Source organism: Oryctolagus cuniculus, chromosome X, assembly GCF_964237555.1.
Source record: "Oryctolagus cuniculus chromosome X, mOryCun1.1, whole genome shotgun sequence".
NCBI classification, from domain to species: domain Eukaryota; kingdom Metazoa; phylum Chordata; class Mammalia; order Lagomorpha; family Leporidae; genus Oryctolagus; species Oryctolagus cuniculus.
In genome coordinates, this window is record NC_091453.1 from 101,317,561 (window position 1) to 101,335,856 (window position 18,296).

General features: G+C 42.2%; 1 protein-coding gene across 4 annotated transcripts in view; it reads left to right on the top strand.

Annotated features, from left to right (window-relative positions):
- GRIA3 (glutamate ionotropic receptor AMPA type subunit 3) overlaps positions 1–17,928 on the top strand; it is a 311,476-nt gene extending 293,548 nt beyond the window's left edge. For 2 of the 4 annotated variants that reach the window (XR_011385359.1, XM_008273165.4), the window contains 3 exons: positions 7,782–7,896; positions 10,502–10,749; positions 15,727–17,928. Coding sequence is in view for 3 of the 4 variants with exons in the window: in XM_008273165.4 (XP_008271387.1) it covers positions 7,782–7,896; positions 10,502–10,747 (361 nt within the window). In the remaining variant the exon portion in view is untranslated. Of the gene's footprint in view, positions 1–7,781; positions 7,897–10,501; positions 10,761–15,726 lie in introns of all 4 variants that reach the window. The other 2 variants (XM_017349859.3, XM_002720270.5) reach the window with 2 other exon arrangements.
- Positions 17,929–18,296: the final 368 nt, after the last annotated feature.

Below are 18,296 nucleotides of genomic sequence, written 5' to 3' on the forward strand. Positions count from 1 at the left end.
CATGAGCCCCCTTCTCTCTAGCAGGGACAAATTGGACAAGAAGTCTTCCCACTAAAATTGGGCTATGTGAAACTGTCCACAACCAGTAACATTGGTGCTGGATTTTTGTTCTAGAGGGGCAAGTTTGATGGCGGTCTAGTTTGACAGAAATCCATCAGTGAAATTCACATCCTGTGGCATCAAAGAGTCTATTACTTTGAATTTGAGAGGTTATCATTTGGAAATACCATTGGCTTTACCCACATATTTCAAAGTTACTTCTAGAATGGGTGCTTTAGCACAGTCACTCATCAATAGGTTCAATCACTAGCATTATTAGGCACTCAGTAAAATGACTCACAGCTTTCAACTCCTAATGTTATATGCATGCATATTGAATTTGCTCTTTGCACTTATATTAAATTACGATCCCATTAGCAAAGAGCTAAATAGGTTGGAGCTATATTTGTGAACTACATGAATATAAATATTCTCCCAGAGGCAGCTTCTAGCAGCTAAGCACTGTGTAACTCTGCAAATCATTGTAGCTGCCCCTGTGGAATAAGGTCACTTTGGTAGAATCCAGTAATGCCAGCAGTCATATGTGCACATGCTACCGGATTGTGGAGAAACCAGAGGGTGATCCAAGTGTAGAAGGACTGAAATAACTTTAACCCCCATTCTCCTGAAATCCTGCACCCAGGAACTCTGGTGAAAAAAAAAAAAAGGAACAGAGATTTTTTTAAAAAGAGTTGCAGAGCCGGCGCCGTGGCTCAATAGGCTAATCCTCCACCTTGCGGCGCCGGCACACCGGGTTCTAGTCCCGGTTGGGGCGCCGGATTCTGTCCCGGTTGCCCCTCTTCCAGGCCAGCTCTCTGCTATGGCCAGGGAGTGCAGTGGAGGATGGCCCAGGTGCTTGGGCCCTGCACCCCATGGGAGACCAGGAAAAGCACCTGGCTCCTGGCTCCTGCCAGGATCAGCGCGGTGCGCCGGCTGCAGCGGCGGCCATTGGAGGGTGAACCAGCGGCAAAGGAAGACCTTTCTCTCTCTGTCTCTCTCTCTCACTGTCCACTCTGCCTGTCAAAAAAAAAAAAAAAAGAGTTGCAGGTACTAGCATGCTTTAGGACATATTGTGAACTGCCATGGCCTCCAATAGCTGCTACATGGAGAGGTAAATCCCTTCACTACAGCTATCCCAAGACAGCTTACTGAAAAGAATATAAAGAACAACAATAAATCCTTTCATCCAGCAAAAGTTCTTCTCTTACTTGGTCACAATTGGCTTCAACTTACTAAAGCAAGACCAAGCTGGACAGAGATACTGTGCCTGCCTGTACATTCCTGTTGTGCCCTGAGCGATGCCAGGGCTTCTCCAGACAAGGCCAGAGAGAGCGATTGAGAAAGGCAGCCAATAAAGGGAAGGAGAGCTGTCCTCCCTCCACTGGGCCAAAGATGTTTCTGAAGTTGTTCAAAAATCATTAGATACCAAGAAGCGAGCATTAGTAACTTGGAGATAGGGTTTGGATAAGGGATAGCATGAGGGAAGGGCTCGTAATTTAGGTTTTAAGTTTCCGGTTTCGCTGTGTTCTCAGAGCAGGTTTTTAATTAATTATACAAATGTACCCACCGTCTATCCCGTGGATAAATCATACTACATCTTAGCTTCCTATTTTGTTCAGGCCCAGAGCCATATCTATAGGACAAATTCCTCTCTCAACCCTTCCAGAATCGCCAGAATATTTGGAGGAATCCACTTGGTAATTAATTCACAAGACCCGATTTTTCTTCTTCTCCCCTATGGAGAAGCTCAGCACCCTCCTATCACTCTCAACATTTCTTTGCCCATAATAAGCAATCCAACATGGCTCTAAGCTACTTTATGTGCTATTTTAGGTATTCCCTAAAATTAAATTTTAAAGTAAGTGGGGCAGTGCTTTTGAAGTATATCAAACGTTTTGTTTATTTTGTTTTTCCTTTTTTTGAAAAAAATATCCTCTATTTTTCAGAAAACTTACCCTAAAATTGTCTCTATATATAAAGTTTGCCATCACAAAGATAACCTGGATTCTTTGACATGGCTGGTTGGCACATTCTAGGCACTGAGCCTGGCATCTAGACAGGTGTCACCTGCAGGCGTAGATGCCTTGAATTGTGAGTGTAGTTCTTTGTAGCTGCATTATTGCCAGGTGTGGGTGGCACAGATAAGAAATTTGTTTGGTTTGGTTTTTTTAACTTTTATTTAACAAATATAAATTTCCAAAGTACAGCTTATGGATTACAGTGGCTTCCCCCCCCCCCCATAACTTCCCTCCCACCTGCAACTTTCCCATCTCCTGCTCCCTCTCCCATTCCATTCACATCAAGATTCATTTTTAATTATATACAGAAGATCAATTTAGTATATATTAAGTAAAGATTTCAACAGTTCTTTGTAGCTGCATTATTGCCAGGTGTGGATGGCACAGATAAGAAGAAATTTGTATCAGCCAATAACAGTTTCTTCAAAAACAGAACATATATCCTTTATATACCTTAAAAAAAAAACAGATTCCACCCCATGATTATGCCCCAAACTCAGGAATCATCATCCTGCCACAGGCCCACATTACCTTCACATACTTTTAAATGACTAATTCACATTTGCTCTTATCCTTTGCATCTGATCAACAATCCATACATACTTTTTGAAACTACATGCCATAAAACATTTTCCTCTTAGAGGTATCGTATATTCCCTTCCTATCCCAACAGACAATTTTTAAACCAAATTTTTCAGGATGATTTGTATTTCAACAAAGCATGCTGGGCAAACCTACAGATGTGAAAATCTCACAGTGGAACTGTAGGTACTAGTGAGGAAAATATTTTTGGACAGGGGGAATGTTTCCAGACATCCTGAAATTACCTCGCAAAGCACTCCTGTTTTTTTCCATAAGCCTGCTGGCTCATGCCTCTGTCTTGGGAGGGCTCTACTCAGCAAAAAGTTCGCAGCAAGCCCTTCAGAGGGGGAGAATGCTTGACTAATTTCCACGATAGGAATCTGACCTACTTTACTTAATTCTCTCTGTTCTCTATTGAGGTGAGTACAATAAATATTTCTGACTTAGAATTCTCTTAGGTACCAGTTAAGGGTGTGCAGTAATTGCTCTGAAACTTTACCCTCGAGACCTATTTCTGTACCACAGTAAAAGTCCCCAGCTGCAAAATATGCCCTTGCTAAGTTGATAGTTATCTGGAGTATGGTGGTCCCTAAAGAAAAAATTTATTACAAAAACCTGAGCCTGAAGAGCAAAATACAGAGGGCTGCTCCTCTTTTGTGTATTCCATTGGAAAATACATACTACAGAGTTCCATATATATTAATGCACCTCCGGCCTGTACCATAATTTATCATGCAGGCTTGAGAGGAATTGCTAAACCTATATGTGCCTCAATGTCCTTACTTAGAAAGCAGTGGCCATAAATCTATCTGCCTTAGGTGATCATGAAACTTAACCAATAATGAGCATTATAGTAATTATATGAAAGTACTAGGTTGAAGAGCAAAATGCTAAAAGAGAGCTATCAATTTAACAGATCATTATTGAAAAAAGTATTCTAAATGGGGTACAAATACTTAAATCACAGCCCCTACACTTGAGAAGCACACATAGGCATGTGCTTAAATAATAGAGAAAGGTGGAAGATGATGGGAGGGAGATAAAATATTGGGGTGCGAGCAAAAATGGCTTTATAGACAAAGTGACATTTAAAATGTCCAAATACCCACCTACTTCTACTTTGGTTAAAATACTGAGTGTGAGTGTGAGTGTGTGTGTGTGTGTGTGTTGTGAATAGGTTTTCAATACATTCACTTGATTTGGATTGAACTAATAAATACCTCCAATAAGAGCAACAGAGAACCTATGTGAAAAAAAGCAGTTTTTCTCTGCCATCTTGGAAATATAGTCTACCCTGAAGCAATGTAGACTTCTAGGAGATGTGGCTTTTAAAGTACTTTCTTTTCTTGGCAGTTATCCTAACCTTGTTAAGTGGTATTATCTGTGATTTCTGATTACAGCTTTTATGGTCCTGGGCTGTGCTGCTACTTGAAATGTTTGTTTTTTCTCCCTCATTTTTATTTAGAAGTTCCCAAATGCACATTGGCTCCCTTCCAGATTTCATAAACCCTGAGATTTTTTTCCCCCAACAAAGACTCACCTTCTAGGAACAAATCATTCCTCGGAGTTCTATTACAACCTGGGTTGTCTCAGAGGAGGTCTGCATGAAGGTTTCTCAACCTCAGCGCTATTGGCATTTGAAGCGAGATAAGTCTTTGTTGTGGGGGCATTTCTTACGTTCTAGGGTCTTTCACAGCATCCCTGGGCTCCATCCATGGGATGCCCATAACATGCCCCACACACACACCTAGTTATGACAACAAGAAATGACTCAAGACACTGCCAAATGTCTCCTGGAGGACAAAATGACCCCCAGTTGAAAACCAACACCCTGTGGTAACCTCCTCTGTAACTGTGGAGGCCATGGCAGTAGAAGGCACTTACTAGCCATCCTGTGGAAGCCAGAGGGAGGCCTAAATGTGGAGACAGACAATGTGTCAGAGGTAGGATGTTAAAGTCACTGATGTACCAAGACTGAGTTCTGGCAAGATTCCTGACACAGGAAGAATCTTCCTTCCACCAAAGCCAGTGCTTCTTAAACTTGGTCCCAGGACCCCTTTACATTCTTAAAAAATTATTAGAACCCCCAGAAATATTTTATGTGTGTTACATGCATTAATATTTAACATACCAGAAGTTACAACTGAAGAATTTTAGAATAATGTATTCATTGATTTATTTAAAAAATAATAGTGGTGGGCATTTAGCCTAGCATTTAGGATACCCATGTCCCCTTTCAGAGTACCAGGGTTCAGTACCTGGATCTTGACTCCAACTTTCCACCAATGCAGACCCTGGGAGTCAGTGGTGATGGCTCGAATAATTAGATCCCTACCATCCATATGGGAGACCCAGATTGAGTTCCTGGCTCTTGGCTTTGGCCTGATCAAGCCCTGGCTATTGCAGCCAAATGGAGAGTGAACCAGTAGATGGGAGCTCTCTATCAGACTCTCTCTCTCTCTGTCTCTCAAATAAATAGAAATTTTAAATAAAGTAAAATAATGATAAGCCCAATATATATTAACATAAATATACTTTTATGAAAAATAACTATTTTACTATAGTAAAAAGAATGTCACTATTCTTATGTTTGCGATTCTTTAATATTTGACTTAAGAAAAGGAAATGAGATTCTCATTTCTGCTTCTTCATTCACTCTATTATGATTTCACATATCATGCAACCTCCAGGAGACCCCACTGAACATCATCAGGGAATAATAGTGAGACAGACAGACAGTGTCTTGGTATTATTATAAAAATAAGTTTTGACCTCACAGATCAGCCAGGGATCCTGGGACCACACTTTGAGAACCACTGCACTAAACTACCATGCCATACTTTTATTGGCCTAGCCCATTTAAGGGTTGAAAAATGTGTTTTATACCCAGGATCTCCCAGGAGAGTGGAACCTCTCTAGTAGACCCAAGTATGAGTGCCTTTAACCAAACTGCTGTGTTGCTAAGATCTAGTAAGAGCAGCAGTACTAACGAAATTGAAGTAACGTGAAGAACATAGTACCTTTAGGGAAGACAGGGCTCGGCAAGGCCTTAGTCAGGAAGCAGTGTGAGTACACTGGGCCCTTTGCAATTAAAAAAAAAAAAAAGGAGGAAGCCCAGAAAATGGGAAGAAGATATTTTATATTCTTTCCTGTGGTTCTGATGAGCTCAGCCAATCCCTTTGCCATTAGAAAGCATCTTATCCTGCACCCCAACATTACAGATCCTGGTGCCAGTGCCTGGCTTAAGGCCTAGCACTGGGGGAGACGTGGTAGTGATGAGACAACAAATAACGGAAAGAGGAGGGGGAAAGGGACCAGATGGTAGGGAATACGAGAGAAGGCAGCTCCAGTTGTGATCTCAGGACCATACATGGCCTGTCTGGCATTTTGAAAGTCTAAGACTAAACTTCTACGTCCTATAGTATCTTAAAGAGGCTCCAAGTTTTGAACATCTTTTGTTGCTCAGCATTCCAAGAAACTGTGGTTAGTTTTGAGAAGCCTAGGGGTCTGAGCCTTGATTGAAGGAATTGTTTAACTTATAAAAGGACCCCAATTTCCTGGTGAGATACAGAAGGCAGGCCCTATACCTACCAAGAAAAGTGTCCATGACACTAAAGATTTATAGTTTTTTCAAATCTCAAGGACTCTGAAACCGCATATTATTTTAAATGATGATACCTTTCTCAGAGTACCTCGAGATGACCCCTTTGCTTTCAACAGCAAATGAGCCAAGACAGGATATAGGTATTGAGACTTGGTGTGACAGCAGCCAGCTCTTTGTCAGTGATTGCATATGTTAGTGGGTCCAATCAATCCAAAATGAGCTAAGAAATTTTCAGGCATATCCATGGTTATATAAATTTATCTCCTTCCCCCTTTGAAGTCAACAACACTGAGATCAACGTGCCCTGGTATCAGCAGCGATATTGTTCATATGAATCTGAACATACAGTTGATCTCTTTATAACAGAATTACAACACCCTTGCTATACAATGCATTTTTTATCCAATGTTATTAGAGCTTCTTTATTTAAATTGAATAGCTCTAGAAAGAAGACAGGGCAAGAATCATTACTCCCATTTCACAGCTGATGAAATCTCTGAGAAAAAAAAAATCTTTATCCTAGGACCAGTAAGGCTCCCACGTTTGTCTGATGCCTCCAAATGCAGTCCTTATACTTTGAGGCATGAAGGACTAAAGAGCAGTGGTCTGGCCTCCCAGGGTTTATATCAGCCTGTCAGCTAAGAAGTCTTATCTTACTAGAAAAACTTACCAAAACCCAACAGTGGCAGAGTCACATTGCCATGTGAGGTCATGCCCTGTGAATCATCTAGTGTTAAACAATCTGATCCCTGTCTGCCGATCTAACACAGACACGACCAGGTTAGAGACACAGCCAGTTGAGAACTCAAAAGCAATCCACAGGCCAGTTTTTTCCATTGTTGGAAATACTCCTCTTATCCAAAAATCAGAGGTTTACATCCTACTTTTTAAATACTGAGACCAATATGTGCATAAGAGTTTAGAAGACATGCTTGTGGAGTGAGGCCATGGATGTAGTACAGTTCTTTCTGAGGTCATTTCTGCTGGGCAACCTATTTGTGGAATAAAGAACACTTCATTGGCAGGCACGTAACCTATGTAGGATCTGTTCTCTACTCTGGATTCATCCATCTGTCTCAGGCTGCAGTATGGAAACACTGCCCCTCCTGGCTCCGTCCCCTTCCCGACTCCCCCATAAAACTCGCTTTCTGTCTGGAAGTACAACAAGACACCCGGTTAGATCAAACCTAACACGCCTCCATCACAAAGCCACTGCAAGCTGCCGCCGCCGATTGTCACTTGGAGAGAGATCCTCCTCACCACACACAGCCTATCTGAGGAGTGCCTTTGTTTTCTATCCTCATTATTTAACAGTGTGTGCCGATTACTCAAAGCGATATGGGCAGGCCCTGGTAAATATAGCGTTGCTGTAGTGTTAACTTGTTATAAGGTAATGCTCAGGTTGCCTGCAGTGTCTAAACTTACTCTGTGGCCAGGGCCCCCTGCTTTATCGCTTTCTATAGTTTTAAAGTAGTTTGAAGCTTGAATAACATAAAATAACATAATATAATGTTATTTATGTTATTTCCCACGTGAAGAACGCCTGTAAACCTTGCAGTATTGAAACTCAGTGAACAAGGCATCTTAGACAAGCTGAAAAACAAATGGTGGTACGATAAGGGGGAATGTGGAGCCAAGGACTCCGGGAGTAAGGTCAGTCGCTGAAGGTCTTTTTGTACTGCTTAGCAATCACATTTTGACCCACTGTTTATTTTCTACCCTAAAACGGCTTTCCTTCCCAACACACACTGCCTGACACAGTGGGACCCCTTTATAACACCAGCACTAAAGGAACAAGGCAAACCCCAGCCTCTGAGGCCTGCTCCACCTTCTCAGCAAGTGATGCTACCGAGTTGTTGCTATGATCAGGGAACTCAATCTGGCCCGCTCTATTTCCAAAGCCACAAAATCACGAGCTGTGTTATAAGGAGGTTTTACTGTTTTGCACATTTCAAAAGTTCAAAAAAAAAAAAAAAAAACAAAAAACCCACGATAATAATAGCAAAAAGATCCAGTTGTGACAGTACTCTTTTTTAACCTCTCACAGTGTCAGAGACTTTGCAGTTGTATTTACCTTTGCTTATCAATCTATTATGTCAGTCCCATCTGAAAACAGTCAAACCAAAGAATAACAAAGAGTGGTCTCTGTAAAGCAGAATGATTAGCCTCCACCCAACTGCTTTCGTATTGAGTTCAGCAAATATTTGGATCTCAAATCTCATTAAGTCTGTCACACTTCTCTCTTCCAAAGGTGTCATTTGAATCTCTGTACATAATACTTTTAGAATGTAGCGCATGCTCCTGAAGGGTATACATCGTCAAGATAACATCACATTGATAAGCATGAAACACTCTTCCCCGCCTCCTTCCTGCCCCCCTTCACTCCCCTCAGAAAGTTCTTTTTAGTTTCAATTTTTGCCTTTCCTTTTTTCAAACTAATATTGTGGTATCAGTTAATTCATTTCATAAAATGCCACTCATTTTCCCTGTGCAGTAAACCATTTTGCTACTGGTTTTCTACATCCCACATCAGGGAGTCCTGTAACTTTTGTGAAGCTTACATGCATGGAACTTGAAACTGTTCTGGTTGCTACAGCTCACGTACTTACCCCTAAGGACCTCTTCCTCCATGAATACCACATGCGTATACAAATACCAGAAATTGTTCCATTGCCTAACGGACCATGGGACATTCTTGCAGAGAGCTTCAGCAGACTTCTGAGAGAGATGCTCCATTGTTTTCTAAGTAACAGAAGTTCTCACGACCCATCTAGCTCATTGTCATTCAGCCTACAAGAGTGACTATGTGCAAGGTTGTTGTGGACAAGAGGCAGCCCCCGCCATACTTCCCTCACTGAGTGTGATTCAATTTCTATTGGCCTTTTCGTTATGACAAACTAGTGTAGGAGTGGTTCCTGTGAAATTAGAATCAGAGAGACGTGGCCATATTGTCTTTACATTGAATTTTCAATGATTCCATGATCAGCTAAAGCAGCATGGTGAGGATCGGCAATGGCCACTGTCTGCTCACTCTGCTATCATTTCAATAAGATGCTCAAAATCCACTGGTTTTGCAATTTGCATATTCCATTCAATTACACTCAGCAGCAAAATGGTTACATTCCCTCTAAAAAGACTACAAAATGCTATTTTATTTTATTTTTTTCAAAGAAAGACTCCTGGCCCTTGGTGTGTCCTACCCCAAGGTAGGACTCAAGACACCAACTTTTTTCCTTCCATTGTTCAGCAGCTCAGTTCTTGCTTTTTCATATAGGCAGACAGCTTAGTCAGGTTTGCACAGTTTGACCTGAAAGTCACCGACCGGCTCCCCTTAATTTTTCCCCTTATGTTAAATAAAAAGCAGATAAGTGTAGGTTTTTTTTAATTAATTAATCTCTACATTCCCTGGAGTACAAGCTAAAAATGAGCTGGATGTTTTTTAGTCATAAGCCTCCTGGAAAAGCTTTTGAGTTGCATGGAGCCAATCCAGGACCCAATGGGTCCTCCTGACAGTTTCTGTAAACTCTAAGGAAGATGGAACAGAGCCAGTTCTTTGTGTTGTGCCCTTGTTCCAGCAGCACAAAGACTTGCTGCCCTGATTTTAACTAGGATGCGAACTTAGCAACCAAAGCCCAAAGGGAGCAATTTCTAAGCCACTGGGGGGAAAAGAGGAGAGTTAACCCTTTTTACACAGACCCTTGTGAAGTAACTCCCCAGACAAGACCATCAGGGAACTCTACTACTCTCACCTGGTTTCTTAAAAAATGAGTCGTTGACAAAGTTTGTCACAGGGAGGCCAAGGGAGAAAGGGGTGTTGCAGGGCAGAGAGGGGAAAGAGTGCTTCAAGTTCCCAAATGAAAAGTGTGTTACATTTATAGAGATTATGTCACAGCTCAACTCTGGAAAATGGTGCTTATCAAGGCTGGCAGAGGATTCCATTATGCTTGTGTTTACCCTTTTGCTCCCATGGCCAAGTGCTGTTTTATTTAGCTGTTGAATGCCATTTTGAGGTACAAGGAGTTGTGTAAGGAGTCAAAATGGAAGGACATTTCAGGTGAGGTTCAAAATGGTCAACAGAAGCACAATCTGCCATCTTGTTGGTCATGGTGAAACATCAGCCAGTTGCCAGAGTTGAGGCATAACACATCAATATTGAGTGACTTTGCAACTTAGATCTATCCTATACTGTTGTAATATATTATAATGTCCCATCGCCTTGATTTTCCCAAGAACTAATTGCTTTGTTCATTTCTCTTAGGACAAGACCAGCGCTCTGAGCCTGAGCAATGTGGCAGGCGTTTTCTATATACTTGTCGGAGGTCTGGGGCTGGCCATGATGGTGGCTTTGATAGAATTCTGTTACAAATCACGGGCAGAGTCCAAACGCATGAAACTCACAAAGAACACCCAAAATTTTAAGCCTGCTCCTGCCACCAACACTCAGAACTACGCGACATACAGAGAAGGCTACAACGTGTATGGAACAGAGAGTGTTAAGATCTAGGGGTACGGTTAAGGTCTAGTAAACTAATCAGTCTTACATTACTATGTGCTAATCTCTTTATTTTTTGTTCTTTGTTTTTTATTTCAGTTTGTTGTTTCTAATGTTGTCTCTTCTTTGCAACCATTCAATTCTCTGAAAACAATGATGCTTTTCTAATAGTGTAATTGCAATTAAATTATGGTCAATGACCTAAAAGGAAAGAAAAATTCTCTAGAGCAGTACTATTCAATAGAAATATGTGTGAGGTACATATGTGAACCATGTGTATACTTTTAAGTGCTCTAGTGGGCACATTTTAAAAAGTAAAGAAGGGAAATTAATTTTAATGACATTTTATTTAGTCTAATATATCCAAAATGTTATCATCTCAACATGGTATCAACATTAGCAAGTAATGATATATTCTACACTCTTTCCTTTATACTAATCTTAGAACTCTAGAGGCTATTTTATACTTCTAGTAGATCTCAGACTACACTAGCCACATATCAAATGTTCAATAGTCACTTGTGGCCAGTGGCTACCATATTGGATGGCACAGCTCTGCTCAGATGCCCTGGAAATAATGTCAGGAATCTAAGAAAGGTACTGCCACCTAGAGTGATGTAGTTCTTCCGTAAGGGAAGCAGTAGTTCCTTTAAGCAAATTGTGTAAGCCCTGAGATAATGTTCTTCAAATTGGAACCAAACTCAAATTCATACGTAGGTGAACCTAACTGGTGTCACCTTAACTCTGGCAACTACAGCCAAACCCCACTAATAACTCAGAGCTGTTCAATGGCAAACTTGCATTAAGACAATGTCTTCATTCTGGAAGTGTTATAAAGAATATAGCCTTGTTACCTCCAAGTGCATGTGTCATCATTAACATGTCTATCTAAGCATAACAGCACGGTTAGCACCTTCATATGCCTCATTTTAGGTGGTCAATTTTGACCTCAGGAGTCAATGTGCTAGAATTTCTACAAATGCATGTGTGTTTCAATTTTCTGATATTTCCCGTTGTAGGTCTAAATTCAGCCAATTTTTAAATATTTCGTCCTAATAACTCATGTGTCATCACCTATGCCGTTCAGTGAAGTCTCTGGTTGTTCCTTCCTACTGCATACTGCAGCCTTTCATATTCAATACACTGAACTAACCTGCTGGCAAAATGTTCCCATCGCACTGGCGAATGCACAGTGCATGCATTCATCTGTAATTAGCACTGTTTGCATGCAAACACTTAATGTTCCAGTATGCTTAAACCGCTTTACTTTTGAGTAGGTGGTAAAGGTCCATTACAATTTGGGGCATGCCATTTGCTTTTCCATGGAATAGCACATAAGTGATTTCAGGCTTGTTCAATTATCCCAAATTCTGAGGCACTTGTATTCAAATATGGGTAGCCACTTTCCAAGTGCTCTCACATCTGTTGCTTCCTTTGAGGCGAGATGAGTCAGGTAATATTTTCCCTTTAGGGAAACATCAAGTCACCTGCTTAAGGCCACACAACTAGGTAGTGGCAGCTCTGGGAGTAGAACCCAGCCCTTTTCCAACTATATCTGCATTCTTGACTAAACCATGCTGCCGCTAATAATTGATGGCCTGATGGTGCCCAGGAAACTTGAAACCCCAATGGAATCCTGTCAAATGGAGAGTAGATCTTAAGTTTATGTCTCATTTGTCCACAAAATAGTCTGGAGGGACTTCACCAAGTCTCCACATGCGTGACTTCTTATGCACTCCATATGAGGCTGCGTATTTATTCACTCCTACTTGGCCTAGAAGGAATCTATCTGGAACAGAAGTATATGAGGGCTCAGGACCGCACAGCCTCCAGACTCTCTTTATCTGTTAACCAGTTCATCTGAGCATCTATTCCCCAACTACTAGAGCCCCAGTCTCTTGTCAAAGCCCCAGAGCAGTGCTGCTTAAACATCAGTGCCCACGTGTGGAAGTCTCATAACAATACAGATTCTGATTCAGCAGATCAGGGATGGGGTCTGAGATTCTACATTTCTCACAAGCTCCCAGATGTTAAGGTAGCATTCTAGAGAAAATCTTAGAGGATGTAACTTAAGAAAAGAAAGAAACGAAGAAGAGTGATGAAGGCAGGGAAGGGGAGACAGAGTCCCCCAGCTACAGGAAGAAAGGAGGGAAGGAAGCAAGGAGCTGGGGTCAGCAGACCTTTGCTTTGTTTGGACCGAACGTCAAGTCCTCAAGTAGAAGCCTGACGCATTGAATCTGGAGCAAACGTCGCAGAGACTGACTGGCCACAACTTCCGACTCTCTGGCTTTCCTACACACATCTTGCTTGGTCCACGTTTGTGAAGCAAAAGGCACTTTTTAATAAACACCAGTGCCAGTGTGGTTACAGTCCAGTCGGCCAGCACCTGGGCAGCCATCTCTGAGCTTGTAAGAGGACCTGGGGAGAGTCTGGATTACAAATCTGTCCTCCACACCTCAGAAGATGTCAGGATAGCCTCACTGTCAGTTAAGGGGCACAAAACGGGCTGAGCAAGAAACAGAATCCTCTCTGTCGTCAGGAATGTGATGTTAGAACAGTGTTGGTTGAGTGAAGAGTGAGTGCCTCACTCATTTCTCGTTTGTTTCCCAGTAAGTTCTGGAATATCTCCTAATGACTTCTAATTTGCTATCTCATTATTAGGCTTCCAGTTCTCTGCGTTGGCCTAGATCTGTCAGGGTACATTCAGGGCCACAGAGATCCAGAGGCACCCTGAGATTTTGCTTTTATTGCTAATTATCAGAGCCCGCCTTGGGGTTTCTAATACCACTAATTGTTCAGGAAGAATAACTCCGGGCAAATTACCTGCAAAAATATGATCCTGTGAAATCTGGTTAATAGAAGGACACCCTTGAAAGATGAGAGAGCTGTCTCCCACTTTCTGTGGGTGATAGTAGCCTCAGGGTTAGTGGACTCATTAGAGCATGCGCCTCGCCGTCAGATCATGTCGAGCACTGCTAGGGAGCAGCCAGCCTCTTGACTACCTGATGCTTCTCTAGGTTACTGGCCAGCCACTGGAAGTGTGACCCCCACGCCTGCTTTGGCAGTAATCAGTCACCAACAGCTCTAGATTCTCTGCACCCTAGGGTCGACTTTGCTAAGTGTTTCCAGAATCCTTTCCGATTTCCTCATTGTTGCTCAGAATTACTTCTGGCTGCTTTGGCTTCTTCAACAACATGTTTGAAACTCTTCTCATTTACAAGACCTCAAGATGCCTGACAGGCCGGCGCCGCGGCTCACTAGGCTAATCCTCCACCTTGCGGCGCCGGCACACCGGGTTCTAGTCCCGGTCGGGGCGCCGGATTCTGTCCCGGTTGCCCCTCTTCCAGGCCAGCTCTCTGCTGTGGCCCAGGAGTGCAGAGGAGGATGGCCCAAGTGCTTGGGTCCTGCACCCCATGGGAGACCAGGAGAAGCACCTGGCTCCTGGCTTCGGATCAGTGTGGTGCGCCGGCCGCAGCGCGCTGGCCGCGGCGGCCATTGGAGGGTGAACCAACGGCAAAGAAAGACCTTTCTCTCTGTCTCTCTCTCACTGTCCACTCTGCCTGTCAAAAAAAAAATAATTAAAAAGATGCCTGAAACTGGAGGAAAAAGTTTCCACTTTTCCTCTAACACTATTTAGTTTAGTCCTCCTATAAAATGTTAACTTTGTTCATGCAGCCCACTGTCGAAATGATCCATTTTCCTTCTGCAATCCATGCCAAGGCATTCTTAAGCAGGAGACCTTTTCCTGATTAAAAGAGTTAAGTGGGAGAAATTCTGGCTAACTGAGGTAATGACATTCTTTCTCCCCTATCGCCTCAGTGATAACACTTCATTTACCCCGCACTCCAAAGCGGGAAACCGAAGTGGGAAACTGTTAGATCACCTTGCCAAAGTTATGCAGCCAGGCAGGGATACCTCATGGCCAGTGGGGAGGGAGGAGGGCCCTTTGATGTTTCTGTCATAGCTATAAAACTTCTCCAAGCTTCTGAGCTAGAGAAATGATTCAGGACTAAGGAGTCCCAAGGAGGAGGTTGGCCCATTTCTTTTTCTGCCCTCCTTGGGACTTTCACCTTTTAGGTGCACCTTTGACACTCTTCTCACCGATACCCTTATTGGAGGGCCAGTGGGAGATAATGGCTATGTAGCCCCTCTAGGCTAAAATTCAGTGGTAGCTCATGAGAAAAGGAAGTGCTCCGTTAGTGTAGAGGGAAATCGGGGTCAGGGGGAGGTTGTTGAGGTCAAAAAGAAGGCAAGAAAGTAGCCTTCATTTTTCAGGGTCAAGAGCAACTGAATCCCCTGAACTAGTTAATTCCTCCAAATGGAGGGCACCATCAGCATTTCAATGAGGCCCATAAGGTCAGGGCAGAGACCCCATGGATGCCAAGCCCCTTCATGGTTATCACCATCCTGACCCTCTCCGGGAATATACTGTTTCTTTAAAGTCTATGCTATATTCAGACTTTAATAACTAAGGTTGCAGGTATTAAGAGAAACAAATGGTTATCTTTCTGGAAACCATCAGCAAATTTTCTTCTCACAGTCCAAATGGATTTCAATTCAGTAAGCCAAATAACACTGTTTACTCTCTGCCCTGGGCGGATAGTCTTTCGTCATAGATTCTGCAATGAGAATACACTCCGTGCTATAGTTCTCCCAAATATCACCCTTTAAACGTCACTAAGACTTTCTAGTACACCTACAATTCTAAGTGATTGAAGTCTGGAATTAGATTTCATGCAATGCCCATATAATCCTTAGAACAATGCATCTAGCAGAGAATGATCCTAATTTAATTTATTGCAAAACATTTGTACCAGCTTAAAGAATTTAACGAAACCTGTTGCCTAAATCCAGTCAAATGGGGCACATCCCCAGGGATGCCAATTGAAGAAAAGAGCCATGGTTTTTGTCCAAGATCACTTGAGCCATAATAAATTTCTCCATTCCCAATAGCAAGCCTCATCAAATGTCAATTTCCCCTTGCTTTGCAGATCCCTTCCCACTGGAGGCATGTGATGAGAGGAAATCACCGAAAACGTGGCTGCTTCAAGGATCCTGAGCCAGATTTCACTCTCCTTGGTGTCGGGCATGACACGAATATTGCTGATGGTGCAATGACCTTTCAATAGGAAAAACTGATTTTTTTTTCCTTCAGTGCCTTATGGAACACTCTGAGACTCGCGACAATGCAAACCATCATTGAAATCTTTTTGCTTTGCTTGAAAAAAAATTAAAATACAAACCAACAAATAAATGGACATGCAAGATTCCAGTATGCGAAAAAAATCTTATTAAAAAAGTCAATTCAACAAAAGCCATTCTTTGATACCACTACACAGTATAGAAACTCCATGTTCATTAATACACACACACACACACACACACACACACACATAAAACTCCAATTCAGCAACTAGGCCATCTTAGCTAAAAGAATTAATTCTTCCTGATTAAAACAAAAATCAAAATCTCTGTCTCCCAGTGTTTGGAAAGACAGCCTGGCATTTCTTCTAGGATCTGCTGACCAGATGTTTTTGGTATTTCCTGTTGGTGGTGATGTTCTGTGCACCCTATTTCCTTTCAACGTTGCTGAAATGTGTATATCTTTAGAACGTATATTCAATACTTAAGAAAATTCAGACGCTTTGGAAAGGGAACTAAATGGTGACTTCTCTGTGTTCTTGAAATGGTTTTGTGAAAATGATTCGCTAACTTCCCACTTGGTGAAGAGATTAACAGAGCTTTCAAAATTGACTTTTGTGTGTAGCAAGGGACGGGGCACTATCAGGCATACCTCTCGGTGCTGACCTAAAATGGATCCCGGGCCTTTCCAAGAAGCCTGGAATTTCAGCTCACAGATCTGTTTTTCTTGCTTCAGTGTGCATTTTGAGTCACTGCAGCTGAGTATTTAGCATTGAGGCGAGGGAAATGCTGCCTATACTCCCAGATGTGTTTAGAATCTCTCAGAAACAACACTGTGTTTAGCTCTGCTTCCTCTGCTAAGTATGCCTTCCAATTGTACACCACGGAGACAGGACCGCGCTGCAAGGCAGGCCAGTGGGTTCAGACCACAGTTCTCAATCTGACTTGACTCTTGCTAGGTCTGTCTACCAGCTGCTGCCTGTGACTGCCCGTGGCTCTCCGTCAGACTGCATGTGTCCTTTTCTAGTTTGCAAAGACTCAAATGCATTCCCAAACCTACTGCTAATCCGAGGACCTTAGCATCACTCCCAGGTCCTTGCTTGGAGCAGCCTCTCTACTGACTTTCTCAGAAGATCGCTCCACTGCTCCGCGGGCTATCAAGTAACTAATTGCGTACCTGCCATTGGCATCATCAGAACAGTCAGAGGAAATAGTCTCTCCTCACTAATTACCTCCTATATAACGACGTACGCTTTCTGTAGTTCACTAGTTGGCTCTCATCAGTAACGTGCATTGGGAAGTTTCCAGACTGTAAAAATTAGGAGCTCGCATTCATCTCCCAAGTGTGACCCTTAGATGCTTAGTTGACTCGCTGCATATTTGCTCTTGTCTTCAGAAAAGAGGAAGAAGTCTCGTTCCAACGAAACGTTTCCGGAAAAGTGTAATATAAACTCTCATTCCAAAAATTGTGTCATAAGCAAATAACTCACCTGTCAAATTTTAAATGGTATTGAGCAAAAAGGAAAGCTGTTGTGTTTTTGTTCTGTTTTGTTTTCATGAAACTGTGATTTTCAACTTACGAATGCTGTAATGTCCCAGCTCGGGAAGCTAACGCTGTGTGAATATGAAGTTGTATAAAACAAACCAACCAACCTACACATGTTTTCGTAGGCACTGTATAAAAGAAATGTATGTTTATTGACTCAAATCAGTTTTTCAGAGAGGAAACTTCACTGGGATAAAGAGGCGGGTAAATTGGTTTGTTATTTTTTAAAAAAAAACTTGCATGTTAAAAAAAAGTTGATTGCTTCAAATTTCTGCTACTAACTTCAAGCTATGGGAGTTTGGCGGTAGTCACTTGAGGATTTTTCTTTCCAATTCTTTTCTTTTTGTTGTTAAAGCTGTACTTCGGTGAACAGAAAAATTGCCAAGCAAACTAATGGCCGTAAAAGCATAAATTGCATGTGTGGGCATACATTACAGAGCCTCATTGCCATGAGGTATTGTACAAAGTTTTAATACATTTTGTAAATAAAGTTGTAAAGAAAGAATTCTGCTTGTGTGCTTGACTAAATGGTTAAAATTTACTTGGGTGCGCATGACAAGAAGTCCTTATTCTCCACTCAACTTCCCACCGAAGCTATGCTGATGCTCACAAAGAGCGCATATCTTCTCATCCCCAATTGCAATCACAATCGGGCTCAGCCCTCTCAGCCTAAATGGCACCATGCCTCCAAGACCTTACATCAGTTTGTCTTCAAGGCCTTCCATGCCCTTTCTTTGCCTCCTCAACCCTTTGTGGCCCTCTCCCTAGAGGTCTGCCTTGACCCTAACCTTGGTCTCCAATTCTCCCATTTCCATTCTTGGAAGTGTCCAAATTAAGGATTGATGACTTTCAGAAAATACTTCTAAGTTCTTT